Source organism: Podarcis raffonei, chromosome 11 (genome assembly GCF_027172205.1).
Source record: "Podarcis raffonei isolate rPodRaf1 chromosome 11, rPodRaf1.pri, whole genome shotgun sequence".
NCBI classification, from domain to species: Eukaryota; Metazoa; Chordata; class Lepidosauria; order Squamata; family Lacertidae; genus Podarcis; species Podarcis raffonei.
The window spans coordinates 49321789-49339489 of record NC_070612.1 but is presented as its reverse complement, the minus strand read 5'-3'; the positions used below and the strand labels follow the sequence as shown (position 1 = coordinate 49339489).

Sequence of the window (17701 nt, the reverse complement as noted above, 5' to 3'; positions counted from 1 at the left end):
GGATTATCACTACCTTTCCCTAAATATTGTATGTGAAAGTAAGATACAAATATATAAGAGCTGAAGGGAAAGGAGCCTTTGTTAAAAAGGATCTGAGCTATCCAAGAACAATTAGTTTTAAGCTGATACTTGTGGGCATTTTGGTCCATAAAAGCATAGGAAATGTGGTTGAGATGCCCAGTCTAGTTAAAATTAAAAATAAATGCAATTCTGTGTAATCAATAGTGACACAAACAGGATTCCTAATTTTATACTTCACTTACAGCAAGGGGAAGAAAAATAACTCTGTGCTGAATCTAATCAATATGTTGTTCAAAACACATGTTCTGTGATGAATTTGTCTCATGACCAGAGTCCCTAGCTGCACAATTAGCTGTTTAGGAAAGGCATTTTGTTGGCGCAGGCCACTGTGCACTTAACAATAAATAAAAATGCATTTCCTATAGTCAAGGGCTGGTTACAATTGTTATCTTATAGCTCTTTTCCATTTGCTTATTTGTTATGTTGGACATTTAGGTCCTTTCTGAGATGATGCTAGCATCCCCAAACATTATTTGAAAATCATGTATTTGTGCTCCATTTGATTGTCTCAACTCCTCAGGACTGCAGAATAGTAGGATCAAATTTGTTGAGATTTTGAGAAGAGCTTGGTTGCATGAGCAGTGCTTAGAAACCACAGAAGAGGGGAGGGGGATTCCATTCTTACTTTTTCATTTTGCAGTTTTGCTTATATTTAACACCTCTGGTAACATTAGAAGGTCTCAGCAGCCCTTTGCCTCAACATCCAGTTAGTAAGTTAGTAAGTGATCCATGTCCCACTTCTTGCCTTAAAAAAATAAATTAATGTTTCATATGACTCCCGTATTACAAGTAGTACATTATTTATCCTACCTGCTTTGCAGGTACAAGAACCATCCACAGGGGAACAGATGGCCTCATTTTTGCAGTTGCATGTTGAGGAACATTTTACTCCATATGTTCCCAGAAGGCAAGGAATAGAGCAATCAGAACCCTAAAACACGGTTGACAAAAAGAAAAGCCATATTGCAATTGAAAGGAAAGTTGTTGGCCTTTTGATTTCAATGACTACACAAGCAGTCTCTGAATGAATAATTGCCATTATTGAATTTTAATGCAGAGCATATATCTTCATATGCATTGTCCTACATCTCTGCGCAAGAGATAATCTGCACCTACTGACTGGTTGCACATAACATATTCACAGCAAACAAACAAACATGCAACATAAACATATTTTCTTACTGAGATTATCCCCAGGCAGGAAGAATATAATATATGAAAGTCTCTTAGTGCATTCCAGATATCCATTTGCTCACTCTGAAATTGTGCAAATATTAGGAAGTGCATAATCTATAATAAATAAGAATGTGTAAAATTTGCATTTCCACAGTGTTTTCCTCTTTTCTGTCATGATATGCAGAAACTCTGCAGAGTGTCTCAGATGCCCTAGCTCTTAGGAACTGCAGGTGAAAATTTGATGCACAGAATAATGTGCACCCAAGTGCATGTGGTGCCTACTGCTTTCAATTTCATGGAAATTCATATGCACATCTGAGTGTTATGTCCCCCTACTTAAGCTCTGGCAAGTTAGCTAAGGGGCTTAGCTTATACATCCAGTTGTTGCTATTTCTTTTTGACACAAAGGAAATTTAATAGCGGAAGCCAAACCTGCTAGACTGCGACATCACCCTAATAAAAGATACTAAATTCATATTAGTTGGCATGAAAGATAATGCATCATTTCACAATTCACCCTTATTCCTGTTACTTCTACTATAAGCAGAGGCAAGTAAAGGCATACAATAGAAATAGGTGGAAGTAGAAATAGGTGGAAAAGAAGAACAGCAAAAAGTATAACAGAACTTTTTGACAAGAAAAAGTATCATTGCTTTTAAGATTGTATTATGAGCATTACATTTTTATATAAACACAGGTGATTGGTTGCTACATTAGATGTCAGGTTTACACCAATAATTCAATTTATAATGAGAATTACACACTGTCACTTAAATCCCTGGATCAGAACTTCCCATAGTTTTCCCTGATTCTTTTCCACAGGCCCTGCCAGCCAGGTACCGTAGTTTTCACTCCATAGGGCGCACCAGACTATAGGGCGCACCTAGTTTTTAGGGGGGGAAATAAAGAAAAAAAAATCTCTCTCCAGCCAGGAGAGGCTGCGCGCGGCTTTGGCAAAAGCCAAGACAGCAAGCGGGATGGATCCCGCTTGCTGTCTTGGCTTCGTTTTTAGCCGTGGGGCTGGGGTGGGGGAAGCCCGAGCTTCCCCTGACCCCAGCCCCCAGAACAGGTCCAGGAGCGGCGGCAAGGTTGCGCGCAGCCTTGCCGCCGCTCCCGGAGCTTGCAGATAGCTGCCTGAAGCCCAGGGAGTGCAGCGGGAGTTGGCGCTGCGCTCTCCGGGCTTCAGGCTGCAATCCGCAAACCTTCGGAGTGCGGGGGGAACTCCTGCTGCGCTCCGAAGGCTTGCGGATAGCTGCCTGAAGCCTGGAGAGCTCTCCAGGCTTCAGTGAAAGCAACGCGAAGCCTCCGGAGCGCTGAGGGAGCGCTCCCTCTGCGCTTCGGAGGCTTCCCATTGCTATCGCTGAAGCCAAGGAGCCTGCATTCGCTCCATAGGACGCACACACATTTCCCCTTCATTTTTGGAGGGGGAAAAAGTGTGTTATCACTACAAGCAACTCAGTGGACACATTCAGAGGTGGCGGATATTTTGTTAGTTTTCCTGGTTACAATGCTACCTACTGCTTCTGTCTTGATTTCTAACATTCCGTGGCACACTAAATTTCATTCACACCGATGAGTGTGGTGTGACACGCTGGCACCCTTTATGTTCTTCTGTTCCCCCATGATTCAGACATGAAAATGGCAAGAAAGACCTGTACCCCAAATTTCTTTCATCCAACCATTTTTCGGGTTAATGAGATTGTAAACAGATTTTATTTTTTTCCTGAAGGCAATTAATGTGGAAATGGACGTTAGACTTCCACTAGATTCTCAGAAGTGGCCTTTATGACATTTGACAGATCACATAATACATAAAAATTATCAAGTAGGAAGCGTCAGGAAAATGCAGTCACTGTGTCCAAAGGACTGATAGCTGCTGAGACAGCCAATGAGAAATAGTCAATGACAATCGAAATCGTGTACCTTAAATCCTGGGGCACAGATGCATTTTCCAGTCACACTGTCACAGTCAGCACCATTTTGGCAACTGCAGATCTGTTGACAAGATTCTCCATAGAATCCCGGGGAACATGTCTCATTACAGTAGAGTCCAGACCGGCCTGGCTTGCAGGAACATTCTCCAGACATAGGATGACAGCTGTGACCAAGGCATGAAAGGAATAAAACATTTGGAGTTAAATATGACACCAAGAATCCAATGCAGCAAAATACTCTTACAGACACATTATAAAAGGATTTCACACAGAGGGCTTTAAAAATAAAATGAAAATGCATGCATTGGAGTGGGTGGGGATACAGGAACACACGCTGTAATATTATGTTACCTATGTAATAGTAAAACGGACTTCTATTTATTTCGTATCTTAAATAATTAAAAACATTCCTTTTGTATTGTGGAAAATTTCCTGTCACATGGGTATGGTTAGAATTAATTTCTGGGGTGGGCTGTGACAAAAGTAATCCAAATAAACAACCATAATATCCTTTCAAATGAAGTGTAAAAACCTCTGTGTTTCACTGATGGCTCATTAGGGTGCAACTCACCCACCTACTCCCACAAACTGACTACCACTAAACTCATGTTCGTAATCTGCATTCTGCTTTATTATGAAGACCATATTGAAACTTAGTGCTCCTTTATGATACATCCATGAGCTTCTTTGTGAGTTAAAACTAAAGATATGGCATTAAAAGGCATTGTTGCATTTAATGTGCAGTGTGGAATTTCATCCCAAAGCAAATACGAGCTTCAGAGCAGGGATTCCTACAGCAGTGGAAGAAAGGGTTAAATTGTTTCCATGTCTGCTGTACTTGCCATAATACCTGCCCTCACAGCTGATGCTGTGAATTTGAATTTAAAAAATAAATAAATCCTGTGCAAATATGCATTTAACTCATGTGTAGTTTGGCCCTGAGTAAGAAACCTATATATGCTTCCCCTCGCTTAAAGTGGTGTGCTGGCCTGCAACAGATTTCCTTCCTTGAAATGACGCCAAATCACTTTTACAGAAGAAAGGTCGGGGCACTTTTACAACCTTGGAGAATATGGATAGCCTGTGGTTTCCATACCTGGTGAAAGACCAGCTGTCTTTACCTGAAAACAGCAGCTCCATTCAATAGCAGCTTCATTCAGTAACAGCCACACAGCTGTTGTCTTGTAACAAATGGACACCATCAGCTGCGCTAAGATATATGTGCCGGGAAAGTGGACACAAAGGGGTGCTCTGTGGTTCTCTGGCAGACAAAGCACTCAGCTTAACGCTCACCAAAGGGAAGCCTTAATATCCAGATCAATTATGTTTACAATAGACAGCTTGTTTAAAGATGGACTCTGATCACTGATTGAAGTAATATTCCCCAAGGCATCCTGAAGGGGGAGGATGTACCAAAATCCAGACACATCAAATGAATTATGGCTGGAGATGGCCTTCCTTCAGTGATTTGTGGGGGAAATCCTCGCTGTAAGACTCCTTGCTCATTTAATATAACTTCCTTAATGCTTGATGTTCTTTATCACTATTACTAAATGCTGTGACCACCAAAAGACACTGGCTTTCTTATGAGAGTAAATCAAAAAGCATAAAAGCACACACACACATATAAAGTAAGTTTTCCATTCAACTCCAATCTGCACAAAGCAGGATGTGCACATTTTTTTCTAGCTGATATATTATGTGTTACATGTTTCTGAAATCCTTGGGAAAAATAGCGGACTGAGATTATTCGTTACTATTTGATTATTTGAAATATTTGATCCTAATTTTCAATCTTTGGTTTTCAAGGCAGTTCATAATTAATCCAGAGTGCGTTGGCTAGACTGGTGAATGGGAGCAGAAGCTGAGACAATAATAATAATAATAATAATAATAATAATAATAATAATAATAATAATAATAATAATAATATTCCATTTGAGAAAGTCAGCTGAGAAAGATCTACATTTGCTCCCAGTATGTTTCTGAGCACAATTCAAAGTGTTGGTGCTGACCTTTAAAGCTCTAAACGGCCTCGGCCCAGCATACCTGAAGGAGCATCTCCACCCCTATCATTCAGCCCAGACACTGAGGTCCAGCTCCAAGGGCTTTCTGGTGGTTCCCTTACTGAGAGAAGTGAAGCTACAGGGAACCAGGCAGAGGGCCTCCTCGGTACTGGCACCCACCTTGTGGAACACCGTCCCATCAGATGTCAAGGAAATAAACAACTATCTGACTTTTAGAAGACATCTGAAGGCAGCCCTGTTTAGGGAAGTTTTCAATGTTTGATGTTTTACTATGTATTTATATATGCTGGAAGCTGCCCAGAGTGGTTGGGGCAGCCCAGTAAGATGGGCGGGGCACAAAAATTATTATTATTATTATTATTATTATTATTATTATCCATTTGAGAAGGACAGAGAAAATGATATGGGTAGTGGGCTTGCTGCAATGGTGCTCAGTTCTCCTTATGAGAAGAGGCATGTACGAAGTGTTCACCTACACAGGCGTGCTGCATGTAGCCTGTTTTCAAAACCCAAGACGACAGCTCCATTCCAAGGAGTACTCCAACTTTAAGAGCGCTCCTATCCCCAATATCCAAATGCTGCTTTAAAAAAATAAACAAAACCTTCTTAAAGAGCTAATAGCCGTTCCACATAGTGAGAAATTGCAGCTCCTGGTGTGCACATTTCAAATGATCCTGGGGGTGACAAATAATCCTGGGAGTGAGGGGAGATGATGACATGTGTTCCCTCCCATGGACATTGTCTCAGGGGTAAAAAGATGGCTGTTTCCATATAAGGACCCAATCTAAATAACTTTATCACACTAGCCATTGGCCACGACAAATCTGAATTAAAAAGAAATACAAGCAACGCGAGTGGCACTGTAGGTTAAACCACAGAGACTAGGACATGCCGATCAGAAGGTCGGCAGTTCAAATCCCTGCGACGGGGTGAGCTCCCGTTGCTCAGTCCCTGCTCCTGTCAACCTAGCAGTTCAAAAGCACATCAAAGTGCAAGTAGATAAATAGGTACCGCTCTGGCAGGAAGGTAAACAGCGTTTCCGTGCGCTGCTCTGGTTCACCAGAAGCGGCTTAGTCATGCTGGCCACATGACCCGGAAGCTGTACGCCGGCTCCCTCGGCCAATAAAGCGAGATGAGCGCCACAACCCCAGAGCTGGTCACGACTGGACCTAATGTTCAGGTGTCCCTTTACCTTTACCTTCATTTAGATCTCTGTGTCTCCCTTACAGTTCACACCTATATTGTCCAGTGCCTTCTTTCCGATCTTTTTGGCCATCAAAGCAAAAAGTGGGTGACTTTATGAGTCACTGAAGCGTTTACATCGCTAAGAAGCCATAGGACCTTCTCTGACGGGGAGAGGCATCTTTCCTGTACGGACAACAGTAGGGTGAGAAATCACCTTCAGGGTCCAATGTATAGTGGGCAAAATAGTAAATAGTGCAAGATGTCTTCCCCGCGGTTGCCCACATATACATAGTCTGTCTTTGTATGGTAACTTGCTATATCGTCTGTCCAGGATGGCGGAGGGCATAGCTTGAATCGCAGCTCAGTAAAAGCAAATCTAAGTGAGGCTAGCCGTCTAAGTATCTAAAGGGGAAAGACTGTAGCCCAGTTGTACATTATCTGCTCTGCATGCAGAAAGTGTCAGGTTTAATCTTTGGCATCTCTAGGTAGAGCTGGATGAGACCCCAGTCTGAAATCTTGAAGGGCTGCTGTCTGTCCGTGTAGATAATACCGATCTTGACCACTGAACTATGGCTGCTTCCCCTATCACTTCTTGCACAACAAAGGCCTCAACAGCATTCTGCAAATTCCCAAGTCCCGCTACATTCCTTGAGATTCATCCCACAGTTTTCCAGAGGGCCCCTTGACTCTCAGGAGCAGATGCATCGGGTGCAGCAGTAGAAGCCAGGAAAGCCCCACTGAATATGCACAGCTCCATTTGTTCTTCTTTAAGTCTTTGGGGAATAAGAAATCCCTCTTCGTTCATTTTCTCTCTTTTTCTTTAAGTAGAAGTCAAACTGTGACATTGATATTCTGTAGCCCTGTTCCCCAGCCACAGTGTGCTAGGAAGCCATAGCTGCGCACATATTGATTGACACCAAAATTAGTATTCTGTAATTTGTAATTAAAATATAGGAAGCAGAAACACTTTGGAAGCTTTTGATGGCTCGTGTTTAGTTAGTTTAATTGGCAATGCACAGTGCACACAGATGTTAAGAAATGCGGCACCTACTTATCTCTTAAGTTCACATCTTAGGGAATCTGCTAGCACGCAGGACATCAAATTAGTATCTAAATCTGCAATTAATCAAATATTTTACTGCCAGTGACAAATTATGCAGAAATGCCAGATACATTGTGCCTATACTCTTAGGGATGGTGCGTATCATTCTGCTGGTATGGCCAGATCAGACCAAAGGCTTAGCTGGTCCAGCATCCTGCTTTCCAGTGACCAGCCAGATGCCTTTGAGACAAACAGGGTATGAAGGCACAGCTGCACTGTTTTGAAAGTCAAAGCTCTGAATGGCAGAGGTCGGCAATACAGTACATTGAAACTTGCCTCCATGCCCCAGTTCTTTGGGAGGAGGCAAAGTAGAGCCTATTGCTGAGGGGGGAAATGGTATAGGACCCCTGGACGGTTCAGTCAAAGGCAGCTATGGGGTTGCGGCACTCATCTCACTTTCAGGCCAAGGGAGCCGGTGTTTGTCCAGACAGCTTTCTGGGTGATGTAGCCAGCATGACTAAACTGCTACTGGTGCAACGGGACACTGTGATGGAAGCCTGAGCACACGGAAACGGCGTTTACCTTCCTGCCGCAGCAATACCTATTTATCTACTTGCACTGGTGTGCTTTCAAACTGCTAGGTTGGCAGGAGCTGGGACAGAACAATGGGAGCTCACCCTGTCGTGGGGATTTGAACCGCCAACCTTCTGATTGGCAAGCCCAAGAAGCTCAGTGGTTTAGACCACAGCGCCACCCACGTATGACTATCCCATGGCGAAATCCAATGTTTTTATGCTATTGAATAATACACACACTTTTTAAAGAGACATGTGAATATATTTTGGATATGTTCAGGCATAACTGAAATGTTTTGCTTTCATCCTATACTGCCAACTTAAACCGTTTGCTCTTTTGAAGTAAACTGTAGAATTAACAAACAGATGCTCCCACGCCTACATTATTTCTAAGTCCATTCCATTTGTCACAGAAAAGAGGAAATGTCAAAAACATGTTCAAAAATAGTCACATGCTTCTGTTTACATCTGAACATCTGCAGTTTGACTTGACCAAAGCTGTCTTTCCAGTGGTATAAATGAAGGAACAGCTGTGTTGAACATGAATCAAGCATTAACCTTGAAATATCAGAAATGCTACACAGTGCTGTGCCATACATTCTTGTCAATGTAAAATGTAAAATGTTTATAGCAGACTTTAGTTAATCTTCTAAAAGCTTAATTATAGCTCCTACATACAGATTTTAACAGAAGCAAGGTGCATTGGTTTGGTAAAACTTTCTTCATTTAACTGGCTCAACCTGGTAGTTACTACATTACCTATTGCCCATGGGGAAATGGCACATGGGAAAACAGGAAGCACACCAGTGAAAAGTCATATTAATGAAAATGAGAAAGGAATGTAACCAGCTCCCACATCAATTACTGAACACATCAAGCAATCACAATGTTTAAATATATAATCCTTGCTGATCATGATGCCACATAAAAGTGAAAACATTTCTTTTAAAGCTTCTCTGCCACTTGGTGCAACAGTTGAACCATAAACTCTGATAAAACCATGGATTCCACCATGTAAGGATTAGCTCTCTGACTGCTTGCCACAGAAATCTTGCTTAAAAATGTATATACATCTTAAATACTGGATTAAATGCAGCAAGCCCCACTGCATGCATGCCCAGGCTTGTGTGCATACAGTTGTGCTCCCTTACCCTTTTTGAAACAGCAGCTGTCTTCTGCTCTCTCACAGAAGAGTTTTCATTTGTTCCCAGTTTCAACCTGATTCAATCACTTAACTAATTCTACCTATCGCCCACAACTGGTAAAACTGCAGCACAAGATGACTGGTACTTAGAAGAGGCAGTCAAGACTTTCTATTTACAAGCAATCTTCACTATTCTTTTCTGAGAAATGAATGGGAAAACTAACCAGGTACTGGCACATTGGACTAGAAACCAAGGAGCTTCAGAGCTGTGGTTATTAGCTACCAAGAATGCCATCTCAATACTGCAGAGAAGCCACAGAACCTCCTTATAGTCTTATAAGACCTTAGTCTAGCTCCCTCTATATTTGGCCAATTGAAGTTGCCCGGACCAGCATAGAACAAGAATGTCTGCCAAAAGTTCTAGAAGCTTACCTGTGAGTATTTGGCAAATAGCAGGGGCATTTTTTGTCACATTTGAGACCATAGACACCTTCGGAGCACAGTCTTGTTTCGCAGCGTTCTCCTGTGTATCCTGGCTCACAAAGGCATGCACCACTAATGTGATAGCATTTTCCACCATTCATGCATTGGCATGTCTCTGCACATTGTACTCCAAAGGTTCCCACTGGACATTCATCTTGGCATCTGTTGAGAAAGTCGGGGAGATATTAAAATATTTTGAAGTTCTATTTGGAATCTCCATTCCTAATACCTTCCACAATGGCAATAGCTGCATCCACACTGTACCTTTAAAGCACATTCAAAGTAAATTCTGTACCTCAAAGAATTCTGGGCATTCTAGTTTACCTCCCATGGAGTTACAATTCACAGTAACCCTTAACAAACTGCAATTATTGGGGGGGGGGGCTTTAAAGGTATAGTGTGTAGGAGGCTGTGAAAGGAATGCACAGCTCTAAAAAATAAAAGGAAGAAAATTTCAAGCCAAGCTTTCACTTACACAGTAAATTTGGGTGCAAAGGGACAAGGATATAAACATGCTCAATATGAGAAAATAATTGCTGAAGAACTACCAGATGGGTTCTCTAGTGTACAAAACTTCTATGTGAATGAGGAGGGAGTGAAGCAGGTCCCTCTGCAAACACCTTTAAAATGATTCAGGTCAATGGTTCGATGATATAACATGAACACAAAGGATGGAAATGGAATCCTTAGTATACCAACAGAGAAAAACAACAACTGTTCTTTACCAGATATAAACAGTCAAGAGGAAGAAAGCAAATCTCTGCTAAAGGACTACTTAATAATAGACTAGGATAAATGCTAAAAGATTGTTGTTTCTATTTAAATCAATGGTTAATCTTTTAAAGCCCATTTGTATGAAGCGATCCCACTATTGTTAGATCTCCGCCACTCAAATAACAGCCAGCTACTTTTTCTTTAGAATGACTATGTACTGACTAGAACAATGTATATGTTTCTTCTAGTTGATTTCTCCCACCCACCCAAGGCTATGAAGAGCTGACGACTCGCCTGGTTTATATGAAAAACTGCCCAAACAGGTCAGTTCCAAGACCTTAGCAGGTTTTGTGTCTGTGTGTTTCTCAAAGAGATTGGGATGCATAGCCACACATGAAGTCCCATGTGGTCACTTTCTGATACTATTTAAGTCTTATCAGTATTCCACCTCTGTTCTTCCCAATCAGATTATTTCATACAGGTTAGGGCTAGAAGAATCCATTTGTTGCAAGGCAACACTATCGCTACCATAGATCATTCAGACCAGAAACACGTGTGCAACCTAGAGAGAATAGCGCAGCATTCACATTGCAGTTTATTCCATTTTCAGGACATTCCCCTGTTAGTCTCCACATGATGTTTGAGCGTTCACAAAATGTAAAAACCACTTCCAGAACTATAGCGGAATATAGCTCAAGCTTAGCACTTATTTCCATATTATTTGCAAATGGATTTTTTTTTTTTTTTTGCTGGAAGCAAATAACATTGAAATGAGTACAGTCATACCTTGGAAGTCAAACAGAATCCGTTCTGGAAGTCCGTTCGACTTCCAAAACATTCAAAAACCAAAGTGCGGCTTCTGATTGGCTGAAGGAAGCTCCTAGAAAGGGACCGCACATCAGTGATATACCATAGATTCCGGCGTATTAGGCGACTGGGCATATAAGACGACCCCCCCCCCAAATTGCCAATGCGGGGGGTTGACTTATACGCCCAGTCTTATAAGCCGGCTTTGCTGGGTGGCTTCCTCCTGGTGCGGAGCGGAGCCCGCTGCCCACTGCTGCTGCCCAGCAAACCCATACCTGGCGTATAAGACGAGCCCCAACTTTTTAGAGGATTTTCCGGGGTTAAAAAGTCGTCTTATACGCTGGAATCTATGGTAGTACATACCACCTGGCAAGCATAAAGTCTCAGTTTTAAACCTGGTATCTCCATTTAAAAGGATGAGGATGCATATAATGGAGAAGACCTCTGCTTAAGACCTTGGATAGTTACTGCTAGTCGTAGTTAATACTTAGCTAGACGGCCAAGTAGTCTGACCTGCTCTAAGCCAATTATTTCCAGCTACCGCGGAGGGAGAGAGTTCACCCCATTATGTTATCTCCCTAGTTGCAGCACTTATAATACCTCAGAGGAAATGGGGAATTTTCTTTAGATGCTTGTTTCTTAGAACCCAAAATTCTACCACAATTCTGACATGTGAAATATAAGACACAACTTTAAACCAAATTTTTCTTCCACACAGAACCCAACAGGATCCATCATACGAGAAGTCATTTTACCCTCGAAACACAAGTGCCTTCACTTCACTTCAGGATCAAATCCACAATGAATAAACCTGCATAGTGTGTTATTTCCTGTGGCAGTTGGAGCAAGAACTAAGAAAGAAAGCTTCTACCAATGTTCTGTGCTCCTTCCAACACACACAAAAATGGTTATGCAGAGATAATTGACGGTTAGGAAAAGAGGCCAGGGTTAAGGCCAGCTGCTACACATTCTTTTCAAACACCACAGACAGTATGCACGATTTGATGAAACATAAATGGGGAGCACAGGGAGTTCTTAGTACATAGTAGCAAAGGGAATAATCCATTGGGAAGTTCTCTTGCACAAGTTCTACTGACATGAAAAGGAGCAGAGCCAAAGTTCCTTCTTTGGCAAGGATGCAAATAAACCCACTTGGGGAAGTTGTCAGAATTTTTCCTCCCCTCCAGTTCTGACAGTGATTCCTGATGGTATGTCACACAGAAAGCAGGGAACACAGAAGACCAAAACTCTGTTAGCTGAGAGAGGATAAGGGACGGTGCTTCCAGATCCTCCTTCACAAATGGGGCTGTGAAAATAAACCTTTCTCTGAGATGCAACCTGACAAGTTCACTTCCAGTATCTGGGGTAGGGGAGTATACATAACCTTAAGTTTCATGCATCTGACAAGGTTGTTTGCTGGGGGAAAATAAGTTAGTTTTACTTTTTCATGTTTATTTATATTTCTAAAAGGGTTTTGAATATTTCTACAGTGGTACCTCAGGTTAAGTATTTAATTCGTTCCGGAGGTCTGTTCTTAACCTGAAACTGTTCTTAACCTGAAGCACCACTTTAGCTAATGGGGCCTCCTGCTGCTGCCACGCCGCCTGAGCACGATTTCTGTTCTTATCCTGAAGCAAAGTTCTTAACCTGAAGCACTATTTCTGGGTTAGCGGAGTGTGTAACCTGAAGCGTATGTAAGCTGAGGTACCACTTTAGTAGATTTCTGTTGTTGCATTCATCAGTTTGGGGACATTTCTTTTTCCAGACGTTTCATTTTGGTTTTGTTAGTCATGTTTTGTTAACCTTGGGGAAGCATATAATGCCAGTTGCTTGGGAACAGATGTGGAGAGGCTGCTGTTTTTGTGCTCAATTCCTGCTTTTGTGGGCTTCCCCTTGGCATCTGGTTGGCCAATGTAGGAAACAGGATGCAAGACTATCTGTGTCCTTGGTCTAATCTAGCAGGGCTTTTCTTACATCCTTCTTTTGAGCCACAACTGAAGTGCCCAAAAATGAGGTGGCCTAAAAATGTGTGCTGGCTAGGAAAAAAAGAGCTTCAATCAAGCCCTCACCACTATATGGAGTTCCTGCTTTCTGCTATCCATCATTCAGGGCCCCCTCCAGCATCCCTTTCTCCCCCTTTAGTTTTTTTGGTTTTTTAATATGGCATCTTGCTCATCTCTTTGGGGCTCTTCCCAGTTAGCTCTTGCTAGATTTTACTGACAACATCTTCAGTTAAAAGCTCTCTGGTACAAGGGGAATACCTGCTGAGCCTCTGCCAGTCAGAGTAGGCAGATGTAGGACCAAATGCTTCAGATTCACCTAAAGCAGCTTAATACGTTCAGCACCAGATTTCAAAAGCAGACTCTGTAAATTCAAGAAGTCAGCTTTGAATTCTAAAACGTTGCTGAATTTTAAATGTTAGTTGTCAGGAAAGAGAGAGTGCTTCCATCTCCCATCCAAATAAGTACTGCAAGCTTCTAATTCTCAAAAGGCCTAACGTTGCAAGTCGATATTTTTGTGGCCTGCAAAATGCAACAGCATATTGATCACAAAAGGAAGGAAACACACGCTGAGTTGCAGTTCAGTAGCTGGGGGGAAAAACAGGTCCCACCTTCCTTCCTTCTAAAAGACTTCAACTTGCTAACCAGGATTTTGGGTCCTGACATGAGCCATAAAAACAGAAAATACCGTATTTTTCGATCCATATGACACACCTGACCATAAGACGCACCTAGTTTTTAGAGGGGGAATGCAAGAAAAAAAATATTCTTTAAAGGGAGCACTGAGCAGAGCCTGTATGCATCCTAGGCTCTGCTCAGCGCTCCCTTTCATGAGCCTCGCGGAGCATGTGTGCAGCGCTTGCAGGCTTCTCCCTGAGGAGGGAGAAGTGCAGCCCGTCACTGCGCAGCGATCCCTCTTGCTGTTCTGGCTTCTGGCATAGTTGTGCAGCCTGCATTCTCTCCATACGACGCACACACATTTCCCCTTACTTTTTAGGAGGGGAAAAGTGCATCTTATAGCGCGAAAAATAGGGTAAGTGAAATTGTAATTGTAGAGCTGCAAACTTTCTCAGAACCAGCAGGGGGAGCAGAGCAGTGATGTCATAATTAGCCAGTATGTAATCAGTCTTTCTCCAGGACAACAGTTTTAAAATACTTTATAAAAAGAAATCTATAGTAGCTAGAGTATATATATATTTTCTCCAATAGTGGGATGGCTGCACTTTCCTGAGCTCCCAGCAGCGGAGTCACTGCTGTTTAGCAGGAGCAACAGTGGGAGCCAATAGACTCCCAATAGAACCCCTAGACGGTTAAGTCCAGTCAAAGGCAACTATGGGGTTGCGGTGCTCATCTCACTTTCAGGCTGAGGGAGCCAACATTTGTCCACAGCCAGTTTTCTGAGTCATATGGCCAACGTGACTAAACTGCTTCTGGCACAACGGAACATCGTGACAGATACGAGAGCGCATGGAAACGCTGTTTACCTTCCTGCCGCAGCGGTACCTATTTATCTACTTGCACTGGTGTGCTTTCAAACTGCTAGGTTGGCGGGAGCTAGGACAAAGCAGTGGGAGCTCATTCCGTCAAGGGGATTCGATCCACCGACCTTCCAATCGGCAAGCCCAAGTGGCTCAGCATCACCTGCATCCCAATATGCCACTCCTGCCGCTGCACCTGAAGAGAGCCAACCTCCCAACACCCTTGGCCATCATACTCTCCCTTCCTGGTAAGCAGCAACTCTGCAGCCAGGAGGTCAGATAAGTGGTATCAGCCCCCCCCCCATCCACTACAGGAATTCAGTCAACAGGTGTTTACTGAATAACTCTTGAGGACACACTGAATCTTGGATTTAGAGGGCATTTCCACTGAATTTTGAGGACACACTGAATCTTAGAACTTAAGAGGAATCTCCACTGAGCATCCCCACTGAATCTGGACCACTGTATAGTGGTACCTTGGTTCTTGAACTTAATCTGTTCCAGGAGTTTGTTTGACTCCCAAAACCGTTCGAAAACCAAGGCTCGGCTTCCGACTAGCTGCTGGAGCTTCCTGCACTCAAGCGGAAGCCGCATCAGACATTCGGCTTCCGAAAAATGTTCACAAACTGGAACACTTGCTTCTGGGTTTGTGGCGTTCAGAAGCCGATTTGTTCGACTACTAAGCCATTCAGGAACCAAGGTACCACTGTATTGGAATTCTCCCTTCTGCTCAGTAGCCACAGTACAAAGTGGCGAAGTTATATCTGCTTACCGTTCGCCTGTGTAACCAGGGCTGCAGTGACACTGCCCTGTAGCTGAGTCACATGTCCCCCCATTGTGACACTGGCATTCTTGAGAGCAGTTCTTTCCGTAACGCCCTTCAGGACAAGGCTGACCACAGACTGTGCCCTGTTTGGAAACAGAATCTCGGTTTTATGCCTGGGAGTGCAGCTGCGAGAGGGAAAGACGAGGGGGGATCTGAAGGAAGCAAGGAGATTAACATGTTCGTATACCAGACAGCTTGTGCACATCTTAAAAATGCCAGATACCGTTTTAGCTTGCAACACAACAAACGTTTGCCTCAAGTGTTAGGGTGCTAATTTGTTGGAATGTTCATTCTGTAAAATAAATCTAATCCTAGATTTAATTTCTAAGCAACAGTAAACATTTAGATATTTTAAATATAGCTCTTCTGCGTTCATGCATACATTGTAATACAAGAAGATACTTTAGAGTCAAAATGCTTCAAAGGGAAAGATAACTTGTTACATCAATCTTTTTATTTTAAATTTGTTTTCAATTGTTAATTTTAAAGTCAAAGTTTATTTTTATTTTTTAAAAAAACCCTGCTGCACAGATTTTGCTCAGACCCCTGGCATATGTAAGATTCTTCATCTAATCAACGTTTTCTAAAAAGTATGTTGGCTTCATGGAATGGCAGCTATAAAGCTTAAACAGCAATGGTGACAAACAACTGAGGACAACAAACTGTATGCTGACTCAGAGAGAAGTTGGATGATGATGATGATGATGATGATGATGATGATGATGATGATAATAATAATAATAATAATAATAATAATTTATTTATACCCCACCCATCTGGCTCCCAACAGATGATGATGATGATGATTTTATCAAAGTGATAAATCATCAAACATTAAAAACTTCCCTAAACATAAAATACAAAATGGAAGGCAAAAAGAGACGCATTCTTGGAAGATGCTTACAAACTTTGGAAAAACTTCCTCCATGTGGAGGTCTACCAAAAAAGCAAAAAGCAAAAAGCCAGGTGCTTTCTGTAATTACAATGAAGTGTTTAGAGGATATTCATGGAGTATATAGGGGAATTATCTTTAGGTCCTCGTCTTCTGTACAAAATGTAAAGCTGTAAATATTTGTATAAGTGGTCGTAGCCTTAGGGATAGAGCAACAGAATATAAATGCATGCATGAATTCCGATACAACTATAGAAGGACAGAAATTTAGATAAATACAAGTCACTGACTTGGTAGAGCTTTAAGTGATTCATCTTGTGTGGGACAGAAAGCATACATTTTCTCTTCCTGTCTAGGCTCATGCGAATTGGTAGATGCCAATTACCATATGTTTTTGTAATGGTTGGGTTCTGATCCCTTATGATAGTATTGTGTGCTGACACATTTCCTCTTTTCTTGCCTGATGTTAGGCTGTGGTTCCAATTACATTTTTCTCCAGAGGCCCGCAGTAACGGAAGATTATACTCTTTTATAAAGGTATATTTACCATCCATCCAGGAGGACAGGCACATTCCCCAGTTACATGATGACATACTCCACCATTCTGACATGGGCATCTTTCTTCACACTGTGGCCCATGTTTACCAGGAGGGCAGAGATCCTCACAACTAAAAAAGAAAGAAAAGCATATTAAATATTACAGATACTTTTAAGTATATTGGCATTTCTCTGGTGCTTTTAATAGGCTACACATTTATTTCAGCTAAAGAATGCAAAACTAATCCGTAAAAACAAAGGGAGCATTGCACCAAGAGTTTTGCTGCATAAGCAGTACAACTCCCCAGCTTACAATGGAGAACGCAGACGTAATTCTTGGTAAATTGTCCCTATGTTAGCAATTAAAGAACTGCAGAAATAAGTCTACTTCCTTACAAATTTTTCTTCTCTGGTCCAATTTATAATTGAGTTGCACTGGGGGGGGGGGGGACAGGACGTTAAAATTCTAGCCGGCATTAACTGTATTAGTTGGATTGCAATGCCCCTTTATCTAATTGTGGTAATGTTTGCAGGATTTTAGCCCTATTGTATGAAAAATATTAAGGCTGGTGTAGAAATTGTACAGTGCTTCTATCTGTGCCCCAGGAGAAGCTAGCTTTTCAGTACCTTACCTTTTTTCTTTTAGTATGTGCATTGAGGAACGGGGGGGGGGCGGATTTGTGCCTGGGGCAATCAGCTTTTTTTATTTATCAGCCTGGATTCCCCTGAAGGTATGTACTAAATCAGCACATGCTCCAAGTATCCTAATTTACCATGGACAATCCCAATTCCCTATTATT

General features: G+C 42.1%; 1 protein-coding gene across 2 annotated transcripts in view; it reads right to left on the bottom strand.

Annotated features, from left to right (window-relative positions):
• The window catches only part of MEGF10 (multiple EGF like domains 10), a 114066-nt gene that overhangs the window by 33778 nt on the left and 62587 nt on the right, over nucleotides 1-17701 (bottom strand). For both annotated transcript variants that reach the window (XM_053407941.1, XM_053407940.1), the window contains exons 7-11: nucleotides 16912-17032; nucleotides 15419-15555; nucleotides 9597-9809; nucleotides 3181-3355; nucleotides 892-1012 (exon numbers count right to left, since the gene is read on the bottom strand). In XM_053407941.1, coding sequence (XP_053263916.1) covers nucleotides 892-1012; nucleotides 3181-3355; nucleotides 9597-9809; nucleotides 15419-15555; nucleotides 16912-17032 — 767 coding nt within the window. The remainder of the gene's footprint in view (nucleotides 1-891; nucleotides 1013-3180; nucleotides 3356-9596; nucleotides 9810-15418; nucleotides 15556-16911; nucleotides 17033-17701) is intronic.